Source organism: Salvelinus namaycush, chromosome 25, assembly GCF_016432855.1.
Source record: "Salvelinus namaycush isolate Seneca chromosome 25, SaNama_1.0, whole genome shotgun sequence".
In the NCBI taxonomy this organism is placed as follows: domain Eukaryota; kingdom Metazoa; phylum Chordata; class Actinopteri; order Salmoniformes; family Salmonidae; genus Salvelinus; species Salvelinus namaycush.
Window position 1 is genome coordinate 29,466,352 of NC_052331.1, and position 22,985 is coordinate 29,489,336.

The 22,985-nt window shown below is 42.0% G+C and overlaps 1 protein-coding gene across 1 annotated transcript in view; it reads right to left on the reverse strand.

Annotated features, from left to right (window-relative positions):
* The window catches only part of LOC120020713 (phospholipid phosphatase-related protein type 5-like), a 49,522-nt gene extending 29,581 nt beyond the window's left edge, over positions 1–19,941 (reverse strand). The window contains exons 1-2 of the mRNA XM_038964434.1: positions 19,735–19,941; positions 3,182–3,314 (exon numbers count right to left, since the gene is read on the reverse strand). Coding sequence (XP_038820362.1) covers positions 3,182–3,314; positions 19,735–19,938 — 337 coding nt within the window. The 5' untranslated portion in view covers positions 19,939–19,941. The remainder of the gene's footprint in view (positions 1–3,181; positions 3,315–19,734) is intronic.
* Between the last annotated feature and the right edge of the window lie 3,044 nt (positions 19,942–22,985).

The following is a 22,985-nucleotide window of genomic DNA, read 5'->3' on the forward strand; positions in this document are numbered from 1 at the left end:
CTACTGTCTATGCACGCAGCCCTCCTACTGTCTATGCAGGCAGCCCTCCTACTGTCTATGCACGCAGCCCTCCTACTGTCTATGCAGGCAGCCCTCCTACTGTCTATGCAGGCAGCCCTCCTACTGTCTATGCAGGCAGCCCTCCTACTGTCTATGCAGGCAGCCCTCCTACTGTCTATGCACGCAGCCCTCCTACTGTCTATGCAGGCAGCCCCCCTACTGTCTATGCACGCAGCCCTCCTACTGTCTATGCAGGCAGCCCTCCTACTGTCTATGCACGCAGCCCTCCTACTGTCTATGCAGGCAGCCCTCCTACTGTCTATGCAGGCAGCCCCCCTACTGTCTATGCAGGCAGCCCCCCTACTGTCTATGCAGGCAGCCCCCCTACTGTCTATGCACGCAGCCCTCCTACTGTCTATGCAGGCAGCCCTCCTACTGTCTATGCACGCAGCCCTCCTACTGTCTATGCACGCAGCCCTCCTACTGTCTATGCAGGCAGCCCTCCTACTGTCTATGCAGGCAGCCCTCCTACTGTCTATGCAGGCAGCCCTCCTACTGTCTATGCAGGCAGCCCTCCTACTGTCTATGCAGGCAGCCCTCCTACTGTCTATGCAGGCAGCCCTCCTACTGTCTATGCAGGCAGCCCTCCTACTGTCTATGCAGGCAGCCCCCCTACTGTCTATGCACGCAGCCCTCCTACTGTCTATGCAGGCAGCCCTCCTACTGTCTATGCAGGCAGCCCCCCTACTGTCTATGCACGCAGCCCTCCTACTGTCTATGCAGGCAGCCCTCCTACTGTCTATGCAGGCAGCCCTCCTACTGTCTATGCAGGCAGCCCTCCTACTGTCTATGCAGGCAGCCCTCCTACTGTCTATGCACGCAGCCCTCCTACTGTCTATGCAGGCAGCCCTCCTACTGTCTATGCAGGCAGCCCTCCTACTGTCTATGCAGGCAGCCCTCCTACTGTCTATGCAGGCAGCCCTCCTACTGTCTATGCAGGCAGCCCTCCTACTGTCTATGCAGGCAGCCCTCCTACTGTCTATGCACGCAGCCCTCCTACTGTCTATGCAGGCAGCCCTCCTACTGTCTATGCACGCAGCCCTCCTACTGTCTATGCAGGCAGCCCTCCTACTGTCTATGCAGGCAGCCCTCCTACTGTCTATGCAGGCAGCCCTCCTACTGTCTATGCACGCAGCCCTCCTACTGTCTATGCAGGCAGCCCCCCTACTGTCTATGCACGCAGCCCTCCTACTGTCTATGCAGGCAGCCCTCCTACTGTCTATGCACGCAGCCCTCCTACTGTCTATGCAGGCAGCCCTCCTACTGTCTATGCAGGCAGCCCCCCTACTGTCTATGCAGGCAGCCCCCCTACTGTCTATGCAGGCAGCCCCCCTACTGTCTATGCAGGCAGCCCTCCTACTGTCTATGCAGGCAGCCCCCCTACTGTCTATGCAGGCAGCCCCCCTACTGTCTATGCAGGCAGCCCCCCTACTGTCTATGCAGGCAGCCCCCCTACTGTCTATGCAGGCAGCCCCCCTACTGTATATGCAGGCAGCCCCCCTACTGTATATGCAGGCAGCCCTCCTACTGTCTATGCAGGCAGCCCCCCTACTGTCTATGCACGCAGCCCCCCTACTGTCTATGCAGGCAGCCCTCCTACTGTCTATGCAGGCAGCCCCCCTACTGTCTATGCAGGCAGCCCCCCTACTGTCTATGCAGGCAGCCCCCCTACTGTCTATGCAGGCAGCCCTCCTACTGTCTATGCAGGCAGCTCCTATACCCTCCTTATTGTTATTATTTCAATTATTATTATGATCATCATAATAATGATAAGTAATGTAGTTATCATTAGTAGGTTTTGTATAGTAGCCTTGTATAACCACCATCGAGCTGTAGGCCTGTTAAGTCTTAATACCATAACCTACTTACGCCTATATTTCAATAAATAAGCTACTGTATCAGTCAACCAATCATTAATTCGTTCATGCCATCACACAGCATACGAGACATTCATGCTTTGAAATGCAATCAAGCATTTTAGTTATAAAATTAAATAACAAAAGGAGCTTGAATAATTAGCCTAAACAATAAATAAACCGCAATTAATGAATGCATGCAACTGTTTTTAGACTGCTTTATATATATATATATATATATATATATATATATATATTTCTTTTTTTTTGTTAGAACAGACTCTCTGATTCACACATTTATTTAGTGTTGTTTACACTGTTAAAAATGGTCTGAAAAAAATATATTATTCAAATCTAACAGCAACTGTTTGTCACACATAATACACTCACAACGCTTGCTCCTATAACCTCATTTTTCTTGACCTCCAGGCATTTCAGTAACAGAACTTTTCAGTCAGAAACAAGTAAGAAACTAAATGGCTGTAATGATGTTGCAGCTTCAGCACGGATAACGCAATAAACACTTACTGTGCTGTGGTGCCTTTTCACTGCAGTAGGGAGGAGAGAGAGACAACGTGCGCCAGTCACACAGGCACTCGCTGTCATCAGGCTCTTTCTTGAGTCATTTTTGTGTCTTAATTATTTAATCAAACTGTATGCTTAAAGCATCAGACAAGCTCAGTGCATATGTAGTTGATTTTATTCAAACACTGTCTGTCTACATATGGGAAAATAAGTTGAAACATTTCAAACAATCGACTGGTTGTCGACTGGCTGTCGGCGACAGTCCTAGTCCATAGTACAGCTACTCAAAATGATTTTATCCAATCAATTCCGCTCCATGCCATTTCTAGAGCATTTGGTAATTTTATTTTCATACAGCAAGGGTAAACACCCCAGAGCATTGCTTCAAGCAAGCCCACGGCAAGACAAACATTCCATTCATCTTTAGTGTTGACTGCAGCCAGACATAGGATAGGTTCAACTTTGTTGACACTGATGATAGCTTAGAAGATGTTTCTACATTGCATTTTACTAGCAGCATTAAATATAGATAAGCATCACTTATCATCTTATTTTGAGTCAGACCTTTCCTGTTCACCACTTATACCAACAATCGTTGTTGAATTTGAAGTGCAGACCTTTGAAATTATATTGCGCCCAAGGTACGTGCTACCACATCATGAGTTAGGGAAGCCATTTTACATGGGGACAGTAAGCATTCGGCAAATGGTATGGAGGTAGGTTACTGCCAAAATACGTACCCAGGAAGCGGAAGGTCCTGCGCACCAGAGGGTTGAGGTAACAGCAGTCTCCCATGACAATGATCTTCTCCCGATTGTCCAGGTCCTCTGACACATACTGGAGCAGAAACAACAACGACTCTATCGCTGTGATCTAACATACAGAGAGAGAGAGAGAGAAAGAGATAGACTCTAATCACTGATAACAGGATCTGAATATTGTGACCTTTTTTTGCAGAAAATGCCATTCATTGAAATCATGGTCCGTTATGCTAACAAATGCAGCTGATTTTCGGGACATTTCTCTGATATAGCGATGCCTTTGTACCACTTGAACCAAATATTCCCTTGAGGGCACAAATTAAGACCTATTCTTGTTGTCTCGCTGCAACCAAGAATAGAGTCCAGTATATAAACCTAAGGCGGAAGAATACTGCACCAATGAACAATGGAGTTGATTTGGGCTCTGATTCAGTTCAGCTGTAATGCCAGTGTTCCACTACAGCTGTTGGCCTTGATTGGCCCGTTTAGCTCAATCGCCAGAGGTCAATGGGTTGAAACAGTGATAAGCGCCTTCAGAAAAAGACACAAGGAACTGTGCAGATGCCTAGTATAATGTGTGCAATCATTTCCTGAAACAGAGAACTAAACATTTTGTGGTGGTAGAACGTTAAACCATTGTGTGTGACACCGGTGGTTGGCAATCATGATAGGTTTGTGACTTAAGCCATCAGCTTTAAGAGTGTGGAACAGTAAAGCTGCAGTCTAGACCAGTTGGACCATTCATAATGCAGCAGAGAGAGCAGACATGTTCATAATCTTCTGTAACAGCACATCTCTTTGTCAAAACTGGGTTCTGTTCTTCTTTCTCCCTAGTGTCCCTAGACACTATCCTTACCAGACCTATTGAGTATGGAACAATCAAAAACAGAATCATGATGGAATCACAGCAGAAAAGTATGCCAACTGGGCCTATGCCTTCTAAATACTTAGATGTTCAGGACTTTGTAAGTTGTTAACATTCATTTTACAAGTCATAATGGCACAGTTCTGAAACACAAAAAAAAAACGGACAGAAATCCAGTAATAACTTCCTTTGTTTCCATCTGGAATGAAGCCAGATTACTTTTCATTATTTATTTTCTGTCTGATGATTTTGAGTGTGCCATCCTAACTGTGTCACTTTTAATTATATAGTCTTGTTCTAGAACTTTTCCATAGGTAAATGTTTGACAAGTGTTTGGTTTGGCAAGTTCATGAAATCAATTGTGCATAAAACTGTTTGAGCATTCCTGTCTTCAAAGAAGTGACTTCAGCTACCTTTACTCTTCCATTCTGATCTGTCATCTTCAATACATCTACTTATTAATAAATGCAACATTATCTCTTTGATCAAATATGTATCAGATATATATTTTAACCCATCAGCACTTCAGCCCAATGCATAACATAACATTAGGCACTTCTCATAGGTAGGCCTGCTGTGGAGCACAAACAAACCACTATTCTTTTTGTGCATTCTTCTCTCTAGCCACCCTGTTTCTCCTTGTGACAGTGTGACCTTGTGCGAACAGATTTCCGCTCCATTATCGCCCATGTCTCTGGTCTTGTAACAGTGTGAAAAATCACATGGAGTGGCTGGTCGAACTTGTGAACTCGACCACAAAATGTGACACAGCTATCCACTCGAACCAGGGTGTCTTCGAAGTACAGCACAGTAGGCATGAGTGCAGCTGACGTTACAATGAGAAATCAGTGGGACCATCTCTCTCTCTCTACTACTGGCACTCTTTGCAGCTGGCCCTCACATTCCAGTGAGAGAAAGTGGGAGAGAACGAGAAAGACCCACTGGTTGAATCAACGTTGTTTCTAGGATTGGGCGGTATCCAGATTTTCATATCGTCATACCATCCTTTTCTCATCCCGGGATTTATGGTATTACCGGCATAGGACACAAGGGGGCACTAAAAACGCAAGTAAAGCCCATTGGGCCTCTATAACCAGAATGCTAATAAAATTTGCACAAACTAATAGTGAAATCACATAAATGCTAACGAGTGAAACCGAACTTAAACTAATTGCAAAGAGAGGCAAATCCAGCTCATAAAGTTATACAAGCATTTCTAGTAGCTACTGAATGTCATTTTCAGTGAGTGTGGACATTTATAAGTAAAAGTAAACAAAATAAATTGTGCAAATGAACAAAGTTGTGATGCATGTTTTCTGAAGGAAGAGCAGCATGTATACACGGAGCAGAGGTGACAAGAACAGAGGAGGAAAAAAACTCTAGTAGGAAGCACAGGGAAAAAATGGCAACTGTACAGAACTCATCCAGAGCTCTTTGACTTCTGGCAGAAAGTCATAAGATATCTGATGGCAAACATTAAGTAGTGAATTGCATACAGGTGTAACTTCATCACCTCATGTGCGCCGCACAACAGACACTCAGTGACAGATATAGAACACTGTGGACTCACCAGCTCACTTCCTGTTGTGCTAATTACAAACAAACACCTGACTGGCTCAGAGAGTGAGAGAGAGAGAGAGTGAGAGAGACAGACAGACAGACAGACAGACAGACAGACAGACAGACAGACAGACAGACAGACAGACAGACAGACAGACAGTGGCGTGCCGTGCCGTGCCGTGCCGTGCCTGGGGCCTGGGCCTTCAGTGAGGTACTACACAGTCCCACCCGAATTAATCCATCTCTTATTACCATCATTATGATGCCATGGCTCTAGACACTATACATTTAGACAGAAACGCAGTATAACCAGGCGTTGCGTCACCTTGAAAACAGTGTTTACCCAAAAACATGACACAATCAATGAGTCTTTTCAATATTTCCCTTCACCTTTTCATTGTGCAGCTCCGTTGCCCTGCGCGCTTGTTCGTTGAGCTGTAGATCCACTCCGGTGTCCCCAAAAGTTTTCAAAAGCACCATTGCTTGTAAGTGCCCAGCCGTACTTTGGTGTCTCGTTGCTGCCTTGGTTAGACAACTCAAGTTTGCAAAGCCAGTGTGGCTCCAAACACCAAATCGATCACTTGCAAATAATAGGCATTCCCAGTTTGCAGTGCTTCTCGGAGCCTGTGAGCCATTGATAGCGCTCGTAGTTGGAACCCCTTTCCCGCCTGTGACAGGCTTTGTAGCGTCGGCGTCCGGCGGCCTCTCCTTACAATGTCTAACTTTTCTTGAAAAGTTCGTCTTGAGAATGGCGTTATAATTATATCCTCGACCAAATCGATATCTTCTCCTCCTTCCGCCATTGTGGGTTGAAAAAACAGCTTAGTAGTACGCGAATTAATTCGTTTATCAAATTCAGTTTCCTAGATCTGCATAGACCTGCCCATAGGACCTGCCTCTCAATATTGGTAATCCAATCAAAAGACGTGCACGCACTACGCCTGCTAGCTGGCTCCTGTGTAACACTGGACCCAGCCAGCAGGCGTACAATAGCCAACTCTAAAGCTGATTGGTTGACACACTGTTGATTCTGAAGGCCTGAGGGCAGATTTTAGACCCCTGGCAACACATGATGGCTGAATATGATTGGATAAAAGATCTAACATAAAGACCAGCCCTCCAAATCTCAACCTGGGGCTGGAAGCAGTGCAACCAAGAGGAAAGCTATGAAATGAAGAGTATAACTCTTACTCTGGGGAATAATTTAATACATATTTGTGGGAAAATATATTTAAAAAATATATATATTCTGATGATGTTTAGGCCAGCAGAGAAGGCCTTGCTGGCCCTGACGGCCCACCACTGCAGACAAATAATGTGAAAAAGAAATCTCTATCAAATAGTCCAAGCCCCCAATCCATTGAGAAGCAGTTCAAAACATGGTGATGACTAATATCAGCTGATAAAAAAATTATATGAAGGAAACCATTGAATGTGATGGTCAGCCTACTTGAATCAAGCCTTTGGACATGATGTGCCCAGTAGCCTAAGACTTGCTTTCCATGAACAAACCATCCATTTAATCTATTCCCACTTTTCTTTTAATGTTGTCGAGCAATCATTATTTAGGCTTTAGAAACCTACTGTAAATAAGACAAGTGTTGGTCAATCTGCTTCATGACAAATCACCAGTCTTTTCAATAAAAAAACATATAAACGATTGTTCATAAAGGAAGTTATTAATAGCCATTAATTAAACTCTAATATGCTCCCCATTTCTCTTCACAGAGCACAGGGGCCTAAACCCTGTGCAGTGTATTCACGTCTCACTGCAAACCCATCCCCTATTCCCTGGTCCTATACTGTGAACAAGATCGAGCCCGAGCCTTACTCACTGCTCACTAATAATAGCAATCATGCCATCTTTGGCCCATAAATGTCAAACAGTATTACCCTGATGAGTGGGACTGTTCCTCTGGCCGCTTTACAAGGACTACAGCAGGCAATTATTTTATTCTTGGCCAAATAACGGCAGAGCACGCAGGGCACGTGCCCAGGGGCCCAGATCTCCAGGGCCCCGCCATTGATTTTATTAGTCACTCTCACTCAGATATTATATTAACATGACATAAGTCATGACATAATGTGTAGAATTGCTTTAAACTGCAAAGATTTCTCTCCACCACATGGCATGAAAACTTGTTTTAAAACAATAACACATTCTCTACACCCCAAAATGTGTAGGATTGCAGTAAATGTACTTTAAAACTTAAATGTTTCTCTCCATTGTGAAGAGGGGTGCCACTAAAAATGTGTTACTTTTCTCAACAACATTGATGCCCTGAATTTAGCAGGTGCTATCAACAGATCAGTTGAAAGAAGTGATGGGCTACTTTCTGCCCATCACAAATGTCAGTGTGAACCGGAGTGACTTGACACAACGCTGGCCAAACAAGATGTAGCTACAAACAAAATGGAGTTAAATTGTGAAGCGTTCATCCATGTATACGGGTAAGAGTCTAGCTACATTTTCAGATATACGTTTCTAATTTTGTCAAAAAGTTGTTTTTATTGCAAGTTCAAGTGTACTGTTAGTTATCTAGCAAACGTTAGCTTGCTGGCTCGCTAGCTAACGTTATGTGTATGATCCAGTAATATTATTAGAATCAGAAAACCATTTGCATTGCTAGTTATAGCCTAATGTTAGCTAGCTAACATTGAACCTAGTTTATTAGCTTTAGCTACCTGAAGATTCATATTACAGCTATGACAATGTTTGTATTGGTAGTAGTATGAGTTGGGATTATGCCAGGTTAATTGTTTAGCTAGCTAGCTACATGTCTAAACAAAAGACTCCACTTCGGCCAGATTATTACATAATCCATCAAATTAGCCAAGTGTGTCTGGGGGTGATTACGGCTATCTATTTGATTTTATGAACATGTGTACATATCTAGACAATAGTGACCCATCCACTTAGCTAGATGTGGCTGGGGGGGTGACATTTCCTTCAAGTTACCCATCAATTTAGACAAGTGTGTCAGGTAAGCGTCATCTAATAATTATAAAATATTTCTGTTTTTGATATTGCTACTATGCAAGTAACCACTTCACTGTACCGTTTTGGGGCGGCAGGCAGCCTAGTGGTTAGAGTGTTGGACCAGTAACCAAAAGGTTGCTAGATTGAATCCCCGAGCTGACAAGGTAAAAATCTGTCGTTCTGCCCCTGAACAAGGCTGTTAACCCACTGTTCCTAGGCTGTCATTGTAAATAATAAGTTGTTCTTAACTGACTTGCCTAGTTAAATAAAGGTTAAATACAACAACAACAATAAATACACCTTCTGTATCCTGTGCATGTGACAAACTTATTTGATATAGTGTGTTTGCCACATGGCCTCGCATGTGAATCCATAAAGAGATGGGTGGGGCTGAGGCTTAAGAGGCTGTGAATGATGCTGAATGGGTTTAGACAAAGAAAGCTCTCCAGTAGGTGTACCAAATCATTCAAGCGGGGTTACAAGTTTCAAAGCAGAATTACTTTCCCATTGTTCCTCAACTGTAGTGTAGGATATACCATTTCGTAGCTCTGAGTCTTTACTTTACTTTACTTTACTTTTATCCAATGTAAAAAAAAACAATTTCAAATTTTGCTACATAAGACCGAATCGAGGCGGTCGGTCACAAATACACATTTGATTGGGTGATCTCATCATCTATCTCATCCAAATGAAAAGGGATCAGCAGGGTTCTGCGTGTACGTCATAGATGACTTTAAACTTTGCTCATTTAAAGCGTCAAATGAAATTGAAATGAGGTGATTATTAGTTAGAGGTTACTCAAACTGTGCGGCTAGTGGTCAATGGGAGCTAGACTGGACATTCAGAGCTAGGCTACATCTGAAAATTATGTGCTAGCATGGTACTGCACAGAGGACATGTTGGACAACTTTCCATTTTGGAATATCCTCAACTGCTGTATTACTTAACCAGTATATTTTGTAACTTGTGAAGACATTGAAGAACTGAACAAAGCAGCAGAACAGGGACATGAAAGCCTGAAAGACAAATCTGCATACAACTGCTAAGATTTTTTTTTAAATGAATGACTATAGTAATAAATAAATATCTAATGCCTTGGAGAATTATGGAGAAAGATAGCTGATCCATTCCACGAATCACAAATAAACATATCCACTTAATAAAATAAGTTCTGTGACTACCAATGACCCAAACTCACTCTTTAACAGTTTTGAGATTAGAGAGAGAGAAACTCCCCCTAAACTCACTCTTTAACAGTTTTGAGATTACAGAGAGAGAAACTCCCCCTAAACTCACTCTTTAACAGTTTTGAGATTAGAGAGAGAGAAACTCCCCCTAAACTCACTCTTTAACAGTTTTGAGATTACAGAGAGAGAAACTCCCCCTAAACTCACTCTTTAACAGTTTTGAGATTAGAGAGAGAGAAACTCCCCCTAAACTCACTCTTTAACAGTTTTGAGATTACAGAGAGAGAAACTCCCCCTAAACTCACTCTTTAACAGTTCTGAGATTAGAGAGAGAGAAACTCCCCCTAAACTCACTCTTTAACAGTTCTGAGATTAGAGAGAGAGAAACTCCCCCTAAACTCACTTGTGAAAATCACACCGAGTCTACCTCCTGGAATCAAATTATTCATGATCTCATTTAAAGCCAAGCGTTGAGTGGAACATCTCACAAAACAGCACTATGGATTAATAAGTGGCCTAGATCTCAAACAGTGTTATCATTAAGCATCCTGACATCCAATCGCAGGGGGCAGAAGTGATTTAAAAGATATAAGTGAAGCTGAAGGAAAAAGCAAGTTCGCTAAACGTGTGGCGACTGTACTACTAATGACAGGTCACATAGTTCCGGTTTTAATGAAATCATCCATCAGAAGAAAAAAGGCCGTTGTTGTCCAACAACCAAGGGGCGTAAAAAGTGTGTGTCCAAATGATTGTGTCTGCACATGTGTGTGAATGCATGGATGTGTTCGTGTGTTTTATATGGGCGGTTTAAAATCAATGTAGAGTTACTCTAATGGACATGGAGAGAGAATGAGTTCCTGGTTAAGGCAATGTCAATAGCAGTGCACAATGTATAGAGCTAATGTGTCCTTTCCGATGAACATTGATGCAATGTATGTCATGGTATGAAAATAAAGTTTCCATCCAACATTTTTATGCGAGTTAAGTACATGTTGGATAAAAAAATGTCACGACAGGCCTTTGTCGGTTAAGTTTCCAAATGTTGACAAAACGCTGGACAAGGTGGAATGTTTTTATGTCTGTAAAATGTATAATGCGAGAAATGGCAGTGGAAATGCCTTTATGCGCAAATACTGATATAATAACCATTATATCGTAGTAAAGTTGGAGTCACGCGATGACATGTTGTGTGGTCTTCCCACTACGACTTGGGGAAAGCATGCAGTTTATTATGCTACAGATGAAATAAGTTATGATGAACTTCACAGGGTGGTGAAAGTCCACAGTGATGAGCTTCACAGGGTGGTGAACGTGCACAGTGATGAGCTTCACAGGGTGGTGAACGTGCACAGTGATGAGCTTCACAGGGTGGTGAAAGTCCACAGTGATGAGCTTCACAGGGTGGTGAACGTGCACAGTGATGAGCTTCACAGGGTGGTGAAAGTCCACAGTGATGAGCTTCACAGGGTGGTGAAAGTGCACAGTGATGAGCTTCACAGGGTGGTGAAAGTGCACAGTGATGAGCCTGATGCGCCTTTCCAATAAATATCAAGGGTCTTATTCTGGTGACATGATGAGTGATGCTTGGCTGCCATTTGACAAATAAAAATAATCTTGCTCTTGTCTATAATAATCTCATCATGTAGGCTAGCCTATCCTCACTGTGTCTGCAAGCTGTTGGCTAGAGCACACGGAGCACACGTACCAAGACCAGTGTGGGCACATTTGCTATTTAACGCAACAGTTTGTCACAAAATCATTGGTAGAGTTGAAAATGCGGCGGAAAACAATTTAACTTTTGTATTTTTATCCACAACAAGTCAATTTGATGGAAACATCTCTGGTGGGGAAATGTTTGTATGCAGATTTTTGAATATTTGCATGAAAATCTGTCACCAATTGGATGGAAACCTAGCTCATGACAATAATTAAATTGCAGGCATTGACTATTTCACATTGTGGATGATGGATAAGGATGTCAAATCACTGATCAATAATGACCATTACAATGGTTAGGTGGGCCCTGTGTTGTTCCTAGTCCTATCACTATTGTTATTTATTTGTATTTTTTATTTTACCTTTATTTAACTAGGCAAGTCAGTTTAAGAACAAATTCTTATTTTCAATGACGGCCTAGGAACAGTGGGTTAACTGCCTTGTTCAGGGGCAGAACGACAGCTTTTTACCTTGTCAGCTCGGGGATTCGATCTTGCAACCTTTCGGTTACTAGTCCAACAATGGCAGCAGTGGATTCAACTAATACATTGGTTGTGGAGTTGGGTAGTTGGGGAGAGGTACCTATCAGGATGCTTGATGCTACTAAACATAGTAACACACAGCTATAGAAACTGTATACAGTTTTCATACATAACATAAACATAACTGTTTATGAGCTGACCTTTCCTGATGTTAATTAATCTAAAAGTGGCGATCATCAGCTGAAACAACAACAAAGTGTTCTCCCCATTCCTGTTTCGGTATAAAGCTGAGGGATGGGGCTGGAGAGATGTAACCCCTCTCAAATTCATTGACCGAGCTATGGATGCAAGGACTGACCCTCCATGGTATCAAAATTATAGTTTTAACCATGTTTTGAGGCTATATATATATATATATATATATATATATATGTATGATTGTAGACCTTTCCTGCATTCAAATGACCAAATCGCCCACTAGTGGCCTCATGGGTGGAATGTTATTAATATTTTTCAGAATTTCTTCATTACTAAACATTACTTAAAAATAAAAAAGTCTAACGCTTTTGTTCTATTTCAGTCTTCTGTGATATATATTAAGTGTAATATTGGGTTGCAAACTCAAAATGTAATACATTTCAACTGTATATCTGACATGGTACAGGTGTTTTCTTTTGTTTAAGCGAATAGCATGTACGTATGTGAGGTGTATACTTCCGTTTCAAAGTAGATTTGTTTAAGACTACCAAGAAACACTCTGGGTGACCCTGATACAGCCCAGTGCAGTAAAATGTTAATTTGATCAATCTTTTGTTGCTGAGAATTTTCCTGCATCAAGTTAGTAATGTACACATTAGTAACATGTGTTGTCAAAAATAGAAGTCTTGACTAGGGCTGTGGCGGTCACGAAATTTCATCAGCTGGTGATTGTCAAGCGAATAACTGTCAGTCTCAGGGTAATTGACCATTAATTAACATAAACACATTTAGCATCTCCTGGCTTCCAACAAGCCACTGATACAGACCTTTGGAACATCTACATTTTAAAAAGTCTAATAAATCCATGTCATATAGCCTACACCATCACAATAAATCCATTACTTATTTTAGACAGGTCTAAAGAAGCATGATATGAAGAAAATGTAGTTTATTTCAGAAGAACAGAATAGCATACTCTGAGTTGTCGTTATGTTAGGTCCTGATCTGGCTATGCCTGTCACGTCCTGACCATAGAAAGCCAGTATTTTCTATGGTAGAGTAGGTCAGGGCGTGACTAGGGGTTTTAGTCTAGTTTATTATTTCTATGTGGGGGTCTAGGTTTCATTTTCTATGTTGGGGTTTGTGTATGATTCCCAATTAGAGGCAGCTGGTAATCGTTGTCTCTAATTGGGACCATACTTAAGTTGCATTTTTCCACCTGTGGGTTATGTGATATTGTTTATGTTTAGTTGCCTGTTAGCACTGCATTGTCGTCACGGTTCGTTTATTCTTTATTTGTTTTGTCTTTGCTAAAGTTTCACTTTACTCTTTAATAAATATGTGGAACTCTACATTCACTCTGCGCCTTGGTCCGACCACCATTATTACGAACAACGTGACAATGCCAAATGGCTGTGGGCTACACTAGTTCATTTAGCAAATCTTTAGCGGACAAGATTTGCTTAGAATTCCGTGGCATTATTTTATAGTATGAAGAATAGAATTGAACAAAGCTGAATAAAATAAAAATAATATTTTCTCCAAACAATGAGGGAGTGTGCACATGCGGCTATTCTGTGTTGAGCAGTTAATAAAGAAATAGGTATTCCTATATGCTTAATTTAGAGTTATTAATGTAACTTTAGTTGTTCTACAAACTAGGGATGCAACAATATGACATTTTTGGCCGATACCGATATTTTCCTTGTCAAAAAACCCGATACCGATACCCAATATAAAAATGTTTCGCGGCCTTTTAGGCCTTCTAGTACAGTTAAATAGTTGAAACACACACACACGCACACACACGTACACGCACACACACACTGACCAAAAAGTTATTTTGTTGACATTTACGTATGTCCCCATTACCAGTAAAACATAATCAAAACCTATTTCTTTCACTTACTTGCTGTGATGTTTCGTTGTTAATTTGTTCAGTCGTTTCATTCTCAACCAGGATTTCATCATACATGTCAAGCAGTGAAGTTTCAGCTCTGTCTGTCCGTGGCCTCTCTTCCTCGGTGCGCACTGTAACGTTTCACGTAAACCCTGTTTCTTGTCGGCATCGAAGTAGCGGTCCTTGTACCTAGCATCAAGCATGGTGGCGACACAGTAAAGAGGCTCAGAGAGAATGCCACCGAATCGCTTGTTCACAGCCTCTAGTAGACTACTTTTCCAAATTAACCCCACGGTCTGTGTCGGCAGTTTTGTTGAGCAGGTGTTTCAATGCCATGACAGAGGCTATCACGTCTGCTGCAGACGCAGTTGATGAGATTATTTCTCGAGTCAGTTGTTCGAATGGAGCTAGGAGTGTGTTCATGTTTCCAAGTTTCAAACATGTTGTCAAATGCCATTGAAATGGTAGCAGCGGTATGAGAACCAGCACATTCTTAAGCATGCAATACGGCTTTCCTCAGTACGAAATCGACCCACTGTGCTGTCAGACTCAGTATGCTCATGGGGCTGACATCACAGGTCCATATGTCAGTCGTGAAGCTAATAGCAGTGACGCCCATAGCAAGTAGCTCATGGATGTGCATTTCAACAATACTGTGTAACTCCGGTAGGGCAACATCTGAAAAATAGTGCCTACTTTGTCGGGGATGCAACTGCGTGCGTCCTTATCCAATTCCAAGGTACATATTGACGATATTGGAAGAACTGTCCACATTTACTTTTCGTCAGCCAAGAAGATGAGTAGACATAACGAACAGCAAAAGCACTAGCCTATGCCAATCTACTATCCCCCATAGTACAAAAGCCTACCTATTCTATTCGGTGCGAGAAATAAATATTCCAAACATAGTCTGGGACAGTTGTGGGATGCGTTAGATTTTTTACGCAATGTGGCTGACGCAACAGATGAGAACGTTTAGCTTAAAATGTTGACCGACTATTAGGCTTTTTCTTCACATTATAAGCGCAGCAATACGCACCTGGTAGTAGGCTATCAGCACGAATGTTCCATTAGCAGAAAACACCATTATCAAAAATGACCGCAAATGCAATTATGCATGTAATGCATTTATTATAAAGGTGCATTTTTATGGTGAAAATTATCTTTCCCAAACTTGAAACTCACGCACTGCTTATGTATGCCAGTTAGGATCTACACCCATTGTAAAGCGGATTAATGTGCTTAATTTTAAGAAGTTATTTGGCTACTTTAGTTGTGATACAAACCGTATCAAAACATATAGGCGTATGGGCTAGGCTACATGAGGGGTGCAACTATGATTAGAAAAAGTCGCAAAAAAGGCATTGTTTCTTATGCTGGGCATCAATCACAAGTGATAATATATAATTCACAAGTGATAGGCTAATATTGTCACCCATCAGACTATTCTTGATTTAATCTTGTCTTTACATATACAAAATAATATGTGTGAAATTTGTTTTGATTTAGAATGGAGCATTATGATGCACCTGTCTCGAAACAGGGGCAGTGGGAAAAAATACATGTCATCTATGCACTTAAATAGCGGATGGAGGATGCTTTTCACGTGGTTCCTTTTCATGTCAGCCAGGTAGGCTATACTCCTGTTGTAAATATAATCAATTTGCTTAATATTAGGAAAGTTGAGAAATAAATATAATAAGCCTAGCCTATAGAAAGCTGATGGGATCCTTCTCTTTTTAGTAAAGGCCATCACTCTGTTTTCTCACGCAACTGCATAGCCTATAGAAATGTTGCGCAACATGAGCTCATGGGCTCTCATAAAGTTTTTGTTTAGATTTCTGATTACATTTGCATTGATGTCAGAGTGATTAGAGGGACAATAGAGTGCTGATTACCAGGCAGTTAGAAAGTTTAGTAGGCTACTAATGACCAGCAGCAGCATCAGAGCTTGGAGAAGCCTAATTACCGTGACTAAATGGTCATGACTGGTGACCGCCGGTTTGGCGGTAATACGGTCACCGCAACATCCCTAATCTTGACAACATAGATACTGTATAAAGGTAACTCATCCCAGCCTGGGTGCCAGTCTGTTCCTGCTCTCTTGTCAATTCCACAAGGAATACTGCATTGCTGAGGAAGAGCTTGCAAGTAAGCATTTCACTGTACTGTTTACACCTGCTGTATCCTGTGCATGTGGCAAATAAACTTTGATTTGATTTAGAGACAGCACAGTGGAAAACTGTGCCATCTCCTTTGATTTAGCTTGAGAAGTCAGTGTTTGAATTGAGTGTGTGTGTGTGTGTGTGTGTGTGTGTGTGTGTGTGTGTGTGTGTGTGTGTGTGTGTGTGTGTGTGTGTGTGTGTGTGTGTGTGTGTGTGCGTGCGTGCGTGCGTGCGTGCGTGCGTGCGTGCGTGCGTGCGTGCATGTGTCTCGATGGTGATGCTTCTGCCGCTACTCTTTTATTGATAGCTGGGTCCGTCAATATCTCGCTCATCACAAATTCCCCCTCAACATTATATAGGGCCATAAGGGAGGTCCAGGGAACTCTAGGGCAAGGCTAAGCCGGTGAGAGACTTCAGTGGATGTTTCTGATTCTAATCTTCCCAGGATTTGGGGGTTGGACTGTGTAAGATATTTACCCCATCTAATGATAAAATGGAATTCATCCCTGTACAGGCCAGGAACTGACAGAGCCAAGGATTTCTGTACCCAACTCAAAGGTCCTCAGACATACGCCTTTGGGCGCATGGTTGAAAAGGATTTGCATTCCCAACAATACATAAAACCCACAAAGCTACTGACAACCGGTAGCCTACTAAACCATGGCAGTACTTCAGGTCTCAAAAAAAGGTGAGGTCACTGAACAAGCATGGCTAGCTCTCACTAGCTAGTTAGCTAGTTAACATCTGCAATATTACAGTCGTGGCCAAAAGTTTTGAGAATGACACATATTAATTTCCACAAAGTTTGATGCTTCAGTGTCTTTAGATATTTTTGTCAGATGTTACTATGGAATACTGAAGTATAATTACAAGCATTTCATAAGTGTCAAAGGCTTTTATTGACAATTACATGAAGTTGATGCAAAGAGTCAATATTTGCAGTGTTGACCCTTCTTTTTCAAGACCTCTGCAATCTGCCCTGGCATGCTGTCAATTAACTTCTTGGCCACATCTTGACTGATGGCAGCCCATTCTTGCATAATCAATGCTTGGATTTTGTCAGAATTTGTAGGGTTTTGTTTGTCCACCTGCCTCTTGAGGATTGACCACAAGTTCTCAATGGGATTAAGGTCTGGGGAGTTTCCTGGCCATGGACCCAAAATATCTATGTTTTGTTCCCCGAGCCACTTAGCTATCACTTTTGCCTTATGGCAAGGTGCTCCATCATGCTGGAAAAGGCATTGTTCGTCACCAAACTGTTTCTGGATGGTTAGGATAAGTTGCTCGCGGAGGGTGTGTTGGTACCATTCTTTATTCATGGCTGTGTTCTTAGGCAAAATTGTGAGTGATCCCACTCCCTTGGCTGAGAAGCAACCCCACACATGAATGGTCTCAGGATGCTTTACTGTTGGCATGACACAGGACTGATGGTAGCGCTCACCTTGTCTAATCCGGACAAGCTTTTTTCCAAGTGCCCCAAACAATCGGAAAGGGGATTCATCAGAGAAAATGACTTTACCCCAGTCCTCAGCAGTCCAATCCCTGTACCTTTTACAGAATATCAGTCTGTCCCTGATGTTTTTCCTGGAGAGAAGTGGCTTCTTTGCTGCCCTTCTTGACACTAGGCCATCCTCCAAAAGTCTTCGCCTCACTGTGCGTGCAGATGCACTCACACCTGCCTGCTGCCATTCCTGAGCAAGCTCTGCACTGGTGGTGCCCCGATCCCGCAGCTGAATCAACTTTAGGAGACGGTCCTAGCGCTTGCTGGACTTTCTTGGGCGCCCTGAAGCCTTCTGCAGAAATGCAGTGGAAATGTTTTTTGGGGATACAGTTCATTTGTATGGCAAATAGGGACTTTGCAATTAATTGCAATTCATCTGATCACTCTTCATAACATTCTGGAGTATATGCAAATTGCCATCATACAAACTGAGGCAGCAGACTTTGTGAAAATTAATATTTATGTCATTCTCAAAACTTTTGCCCACGACTGTGCAATGAGGCGTCAAGTCAGGCTTTTTAATCTAGCTCTCTAGCTCTGGCAATTTTTCCAAAGCTCAGGTCGGTCTTAAAGCAGCTGAGTAAAAGGTATTTTTGTATGAACCTCCTAGCTGTTCCCTATCTATCTGCAATAAAAACTTGTCCTACGTTGGTATTGCTAGATTTTTTTTCTTCACTATCTTACCTCCAGTCTCAAAGGTAACAACTCTGGGGAAATGGATGGTAATGAGAAGGTTGGATAGCAGCGGTTACTTAATCAGTTTGGGATGGGGGAGATGAGGCCTGCCCTGACTCAGTCGATCATAAATTCAGAGTTCTGTTACTACGTTTTTATTATACACTCTTAGAAAAAAGGGTGCCATCTAGAACCTAAAAAGGGTTCTTTGGCTGTCCCCATAGGAGAACCGTTTGAAGAACACTTTTTGTTTCCAAGTAGAACCTTTTTGGTTCCAGGTAGAACCCTTTTGGGTTCAATGTAGAACAATTCCCAAAGAGGATTCTACATGGAACCCAAAAGGGTTCTCCTATGGAGACAGTCGAGGAACCCTTTTGGAACCTTTTTTTCTAAGAGTGTAGGCTGTTTAGTCTAGGAGGACACACATGCACACAGATACACCCACCCTCACAGACTCCTTGAGAAACATGTTGCAGCCTGAGGCGTGTTCTTACTGTTAATGATTTCCAATGTCAGAAGTTAAAAATGGCAGCAGGACTACAATGAATGAATACATTTGAATGAATGCATTTTGCTGTAACATCACTGTAGACTAACAACCTCTGAGGACCAATAAAGATGAGGACATCTCGACACACGGACCATACCTTGACAGCTGAGAAGAGAGAAGGGTTTATAACAATTCACAGACAGGTTCTGGCTGTGTTTTGCACAAATAAACTAAATAGGTTTGGCAAATGGAAGTACCCATAATGGAAAATAATTCCATTAATAATCACAAATTGTTATGTTTTCTTGTAACCCAATGCATCTATCTAGCTGTTGTTTAAGCCTAAACCCATACAAGTAGAATAGAGCACCTGTAAGACTATGTTAAAAGTGACATTATACCTCGTGGTTCTAGTTGGCTGTATGGTGAGTTCACCATTCCTGTCAGGCATCAGCAGCTTGAAGAAAGACATCTATTTATTAATTACAAAATTATGAAACACCTGAATACATCCATGGGGACTGTCAAAGGGGTGCAGTAGTGACTGCTCCACAGTATCAGACGTGTAAGAGCAAGGGGAAATATTGAATGGCTTGCACAACCAATCTCCATCGATTCTTTACCAACGTAGCAACAACAACAAAAATTCACCAGGTAGCCTCATTGAGGTTAGAGTGCCTCTTTCCAAGGGGATAGCTGTGCAACTGCTGTAACCTAAAGTATGACATTTGTGTTGTTCATCTCTATACAATCGGCGTGTCCATTAACTTATGCCTTACTTATCCATACATTTGTCCATTTCCCAAAACTCACCAGAAGCGACGGCACTCCGCAGACCACTGCATAGAGTATGGCAGGAGGAACAGCGCTGGAAGCCTCGGGTCCAAGGTAGGGCTTCGTGTATGCATTGTCATAGCAGAAAAACCCTTGGACGTGCACGTTGAAAGTGTCGGTGTACTCAAAGTAGTAAGCCAACATGACAGTCCCTGCCATGATCACCAGCTGGAAGTAAAGCATGATCACAGAAGTGAAGCGAACCGAGCCCCACGAAAACGACGGGCATTAGAAAAGCCCGGTTGAATGGAACCCCCCAGTCGCCCGGTTTTTAGGCTACTGCTGTAACCCGGGCAGTGCTCCGTCTCGCTCCGCGTTCCTTCCACATCTATCTCTCGTTGCTACAAGGGAAGATAATCCATAAAACATTGTGTTGGGTGAACAGGCGAGCTTTCAGTCATGACACCACTCAATAGCTCCGCGAAAAAGTGAGGGGTGGGGGGAAGAAAATGCACGCGTGGAATGGAATGGACTCGGTGGCGCGAGAGATATGCGTGGCGTGCAGCCCTCCTCCCGCCTCGAGTGATGATAAAGGACAGCGCGGGCCAACGATGAGCCAATATTGCGTTTATTGTAGTCCCAAACACTTGTTAACGTTAATGTGTGAGCGAAATACTAGGCTAAGGGTCACTAACACAATTCTCAAAAAAAAATCATATTATTTGACATCAGTTTGATGTTTTATGCATGTCAAAAAAGTATACAGGTCAGTAGAAGCCAAATCCTCACCAATGACTCATGCTCTTCAGGTGTTAATAGGCTATGATATGCTCTAGGTAATTTACAAGTGTGTCTCTGTGTGTGTGTGTGTGTGTGTGTGTGTGTGTGTGTGTGTGTGTGTGTGTGTGTGTGTGTGTGTGTGTGTGTGTCAGTGTTTTGCTAGACCAAAGGTCCTGAGGTTCATGATCTACTATACTGTGCATTTCAGGCCATGAGGTCTTTGACTTAGATAAATCATCCTGTCAGCCAAAATAAATCAAATGGAGAATGTCCTTCACACACACACACACACACACACACACACACACACACACACACACACACACACACACACACACACACACACACACACACACACACACACACACACACACACACTTGGTCATCTGGAGTCGAGCAAACCGGGAACATTCCCAGGACATTAGCTAACATTCCCATTAAGTTCTAGTTATCGTTTAATCTAACATTAGGATGATAACATGATAAAAAAATATAAAAAAATCAGATAAAACTAAAAATTCTTGAAATGTTCTCCTAAAATTCACTAAAATGTTGTGCACAACATCTTTAACAACCACCACAGAACATTCCCCTAAGGTTCTTATTAGGTTTCCAGGTAATGTAATTACAAAATGTGTTCTGTGAATGTTCTTGCAGCATCAGGCGAATCAGCACAACTGGACAGTTTTTGTGTAATTAGACATTTTGGGGCAACCTAATGAATGTTCTGGGAATGTTGACAGAACCACTTTTGGTTTGCTATGTAACCTCAAGCTCAAGCACTTGATTACTAGCTAGATAACTACAGATATCTTGAAAAGAGAACGATTTCAGAAAATAATGGTAGGACTAAATGTGACTGTAGTTACTCCTTCCGAATAGCATACTTCCTTCCTTTTCATCCATGGACAGCAAATCATTAGAGACAGAGCTCGGTGGGGAGATAATATGAAAATCATTGTAATAGTGCTCAATGAATGCAAATCCTACACTAATAAGATGTCTGTAGAATGATAAGGCAACGTTTGCCCAGTGTGATCTGACGCATCGGTTGTGGAGTGGTTGAAAAACAAGTTTTAATGACTAAAACCTAAGTGTATGTAAACTTCCGACTTCAACTGTGTATCCAATCTTGTGTTTTTGTCCATCCGTCTGTCTGTCTTCTTCTTCTTTTTCAGCAGCAGCATTTCTGTTGTCACTGTTATCACCACTGTCCTCACCATCCTCATAAATCCTGTTGATGTCATCATCTTTAACAGTGTTCCCCTTGTAACCACTGATGTAGAGAGGGTTTCTGATGGTGATCTGATGAGAGTTTGGCTCCTAATAGTCCAACCTAAAATGTGCTAAATGTGCTGTGACTGTCACAATCCCTCTTTCTAAAAGTTGTGGCTCAGCTAAACAAGGTGGATGCTCCATAATTTATTCAGCAACCTCATGATTATTTAAAAGGAAACCAAGTATTGTTCCAGTGGCAACCCTGAATTTCTTTAATCTTTTGGTATATTGCATAATAAACAAGGCACCCTTTCTAAGTAAAAGGGAGCAGATTGGAAGTATCCTACAGTAGCCACATATTTTTGTAGATTATGAATATCAGATTATGGATTACGAAAATCAGATGTTGATACTGTTATGTCGTTCCCCCATCATCTAGATCAAAAGGTTCTTGTGATGATAAAACTGTCTTGTCTTTTTCTGGTCACCCTTAGATGGTACAGCACAGAAACATGGTACAGTGAATATGGAATGTGTTTACTGTGAGTTAATTGAATGTATATGAGGAATGAAATACTCTATGCTTTAGTAACATCAAGACTGATAAGGTGTCTTGTTTTCCTAGTATTTACTACTGTCGTATTCACCAAGAAAAGCTGACACTACTCAAATTCAGATCACCTTGATAATCAGGTAGATTTAATAGAAGGGCGATCTAAGACATATTCAGTAACACTTTATATTGTAGAAATGGTTAACTAAGAACATTTGCCTCTTGATAACAATAATTAATCATGATTTGTTTTAGTTCCCTCATTTTAACAATATTGTGGCATGTCTGTGCACCATCTAGTGGAATATGATGAACAGGAAAATATTTGTCTCCTAGTACTAACAACCTGATGACCTCGTTGTCACTGAATGACACACTAGATGAACTGCTGTTTTTTCATATCCAGTCAAACAAGTCCTATTTCATAACATCAAATCAATGTCACCTTTTCAGTAAAGATCCACTGCCATACACCTGAATATCTTTACTAAATGAATCTTTCTCAGGTCGGCACAACAGCAATAGACAAAGAAATACATACAATCCCCCTAGGCCATTTGCAATGAGACAGGGTAACCTAAATCTGAGTATAAGATGGTGAGACTTGCCATCCTAATCAGGCATGTGGAGTTTAGACAGAGAGTAGCCTACAAATGGATTTGTCACAGTGCCTAAAATAAAGCAGGGTAGCTCAGTCAGCGAGCGAAACTAAACAGTCATCTTGGTTCAGTTACTGTAT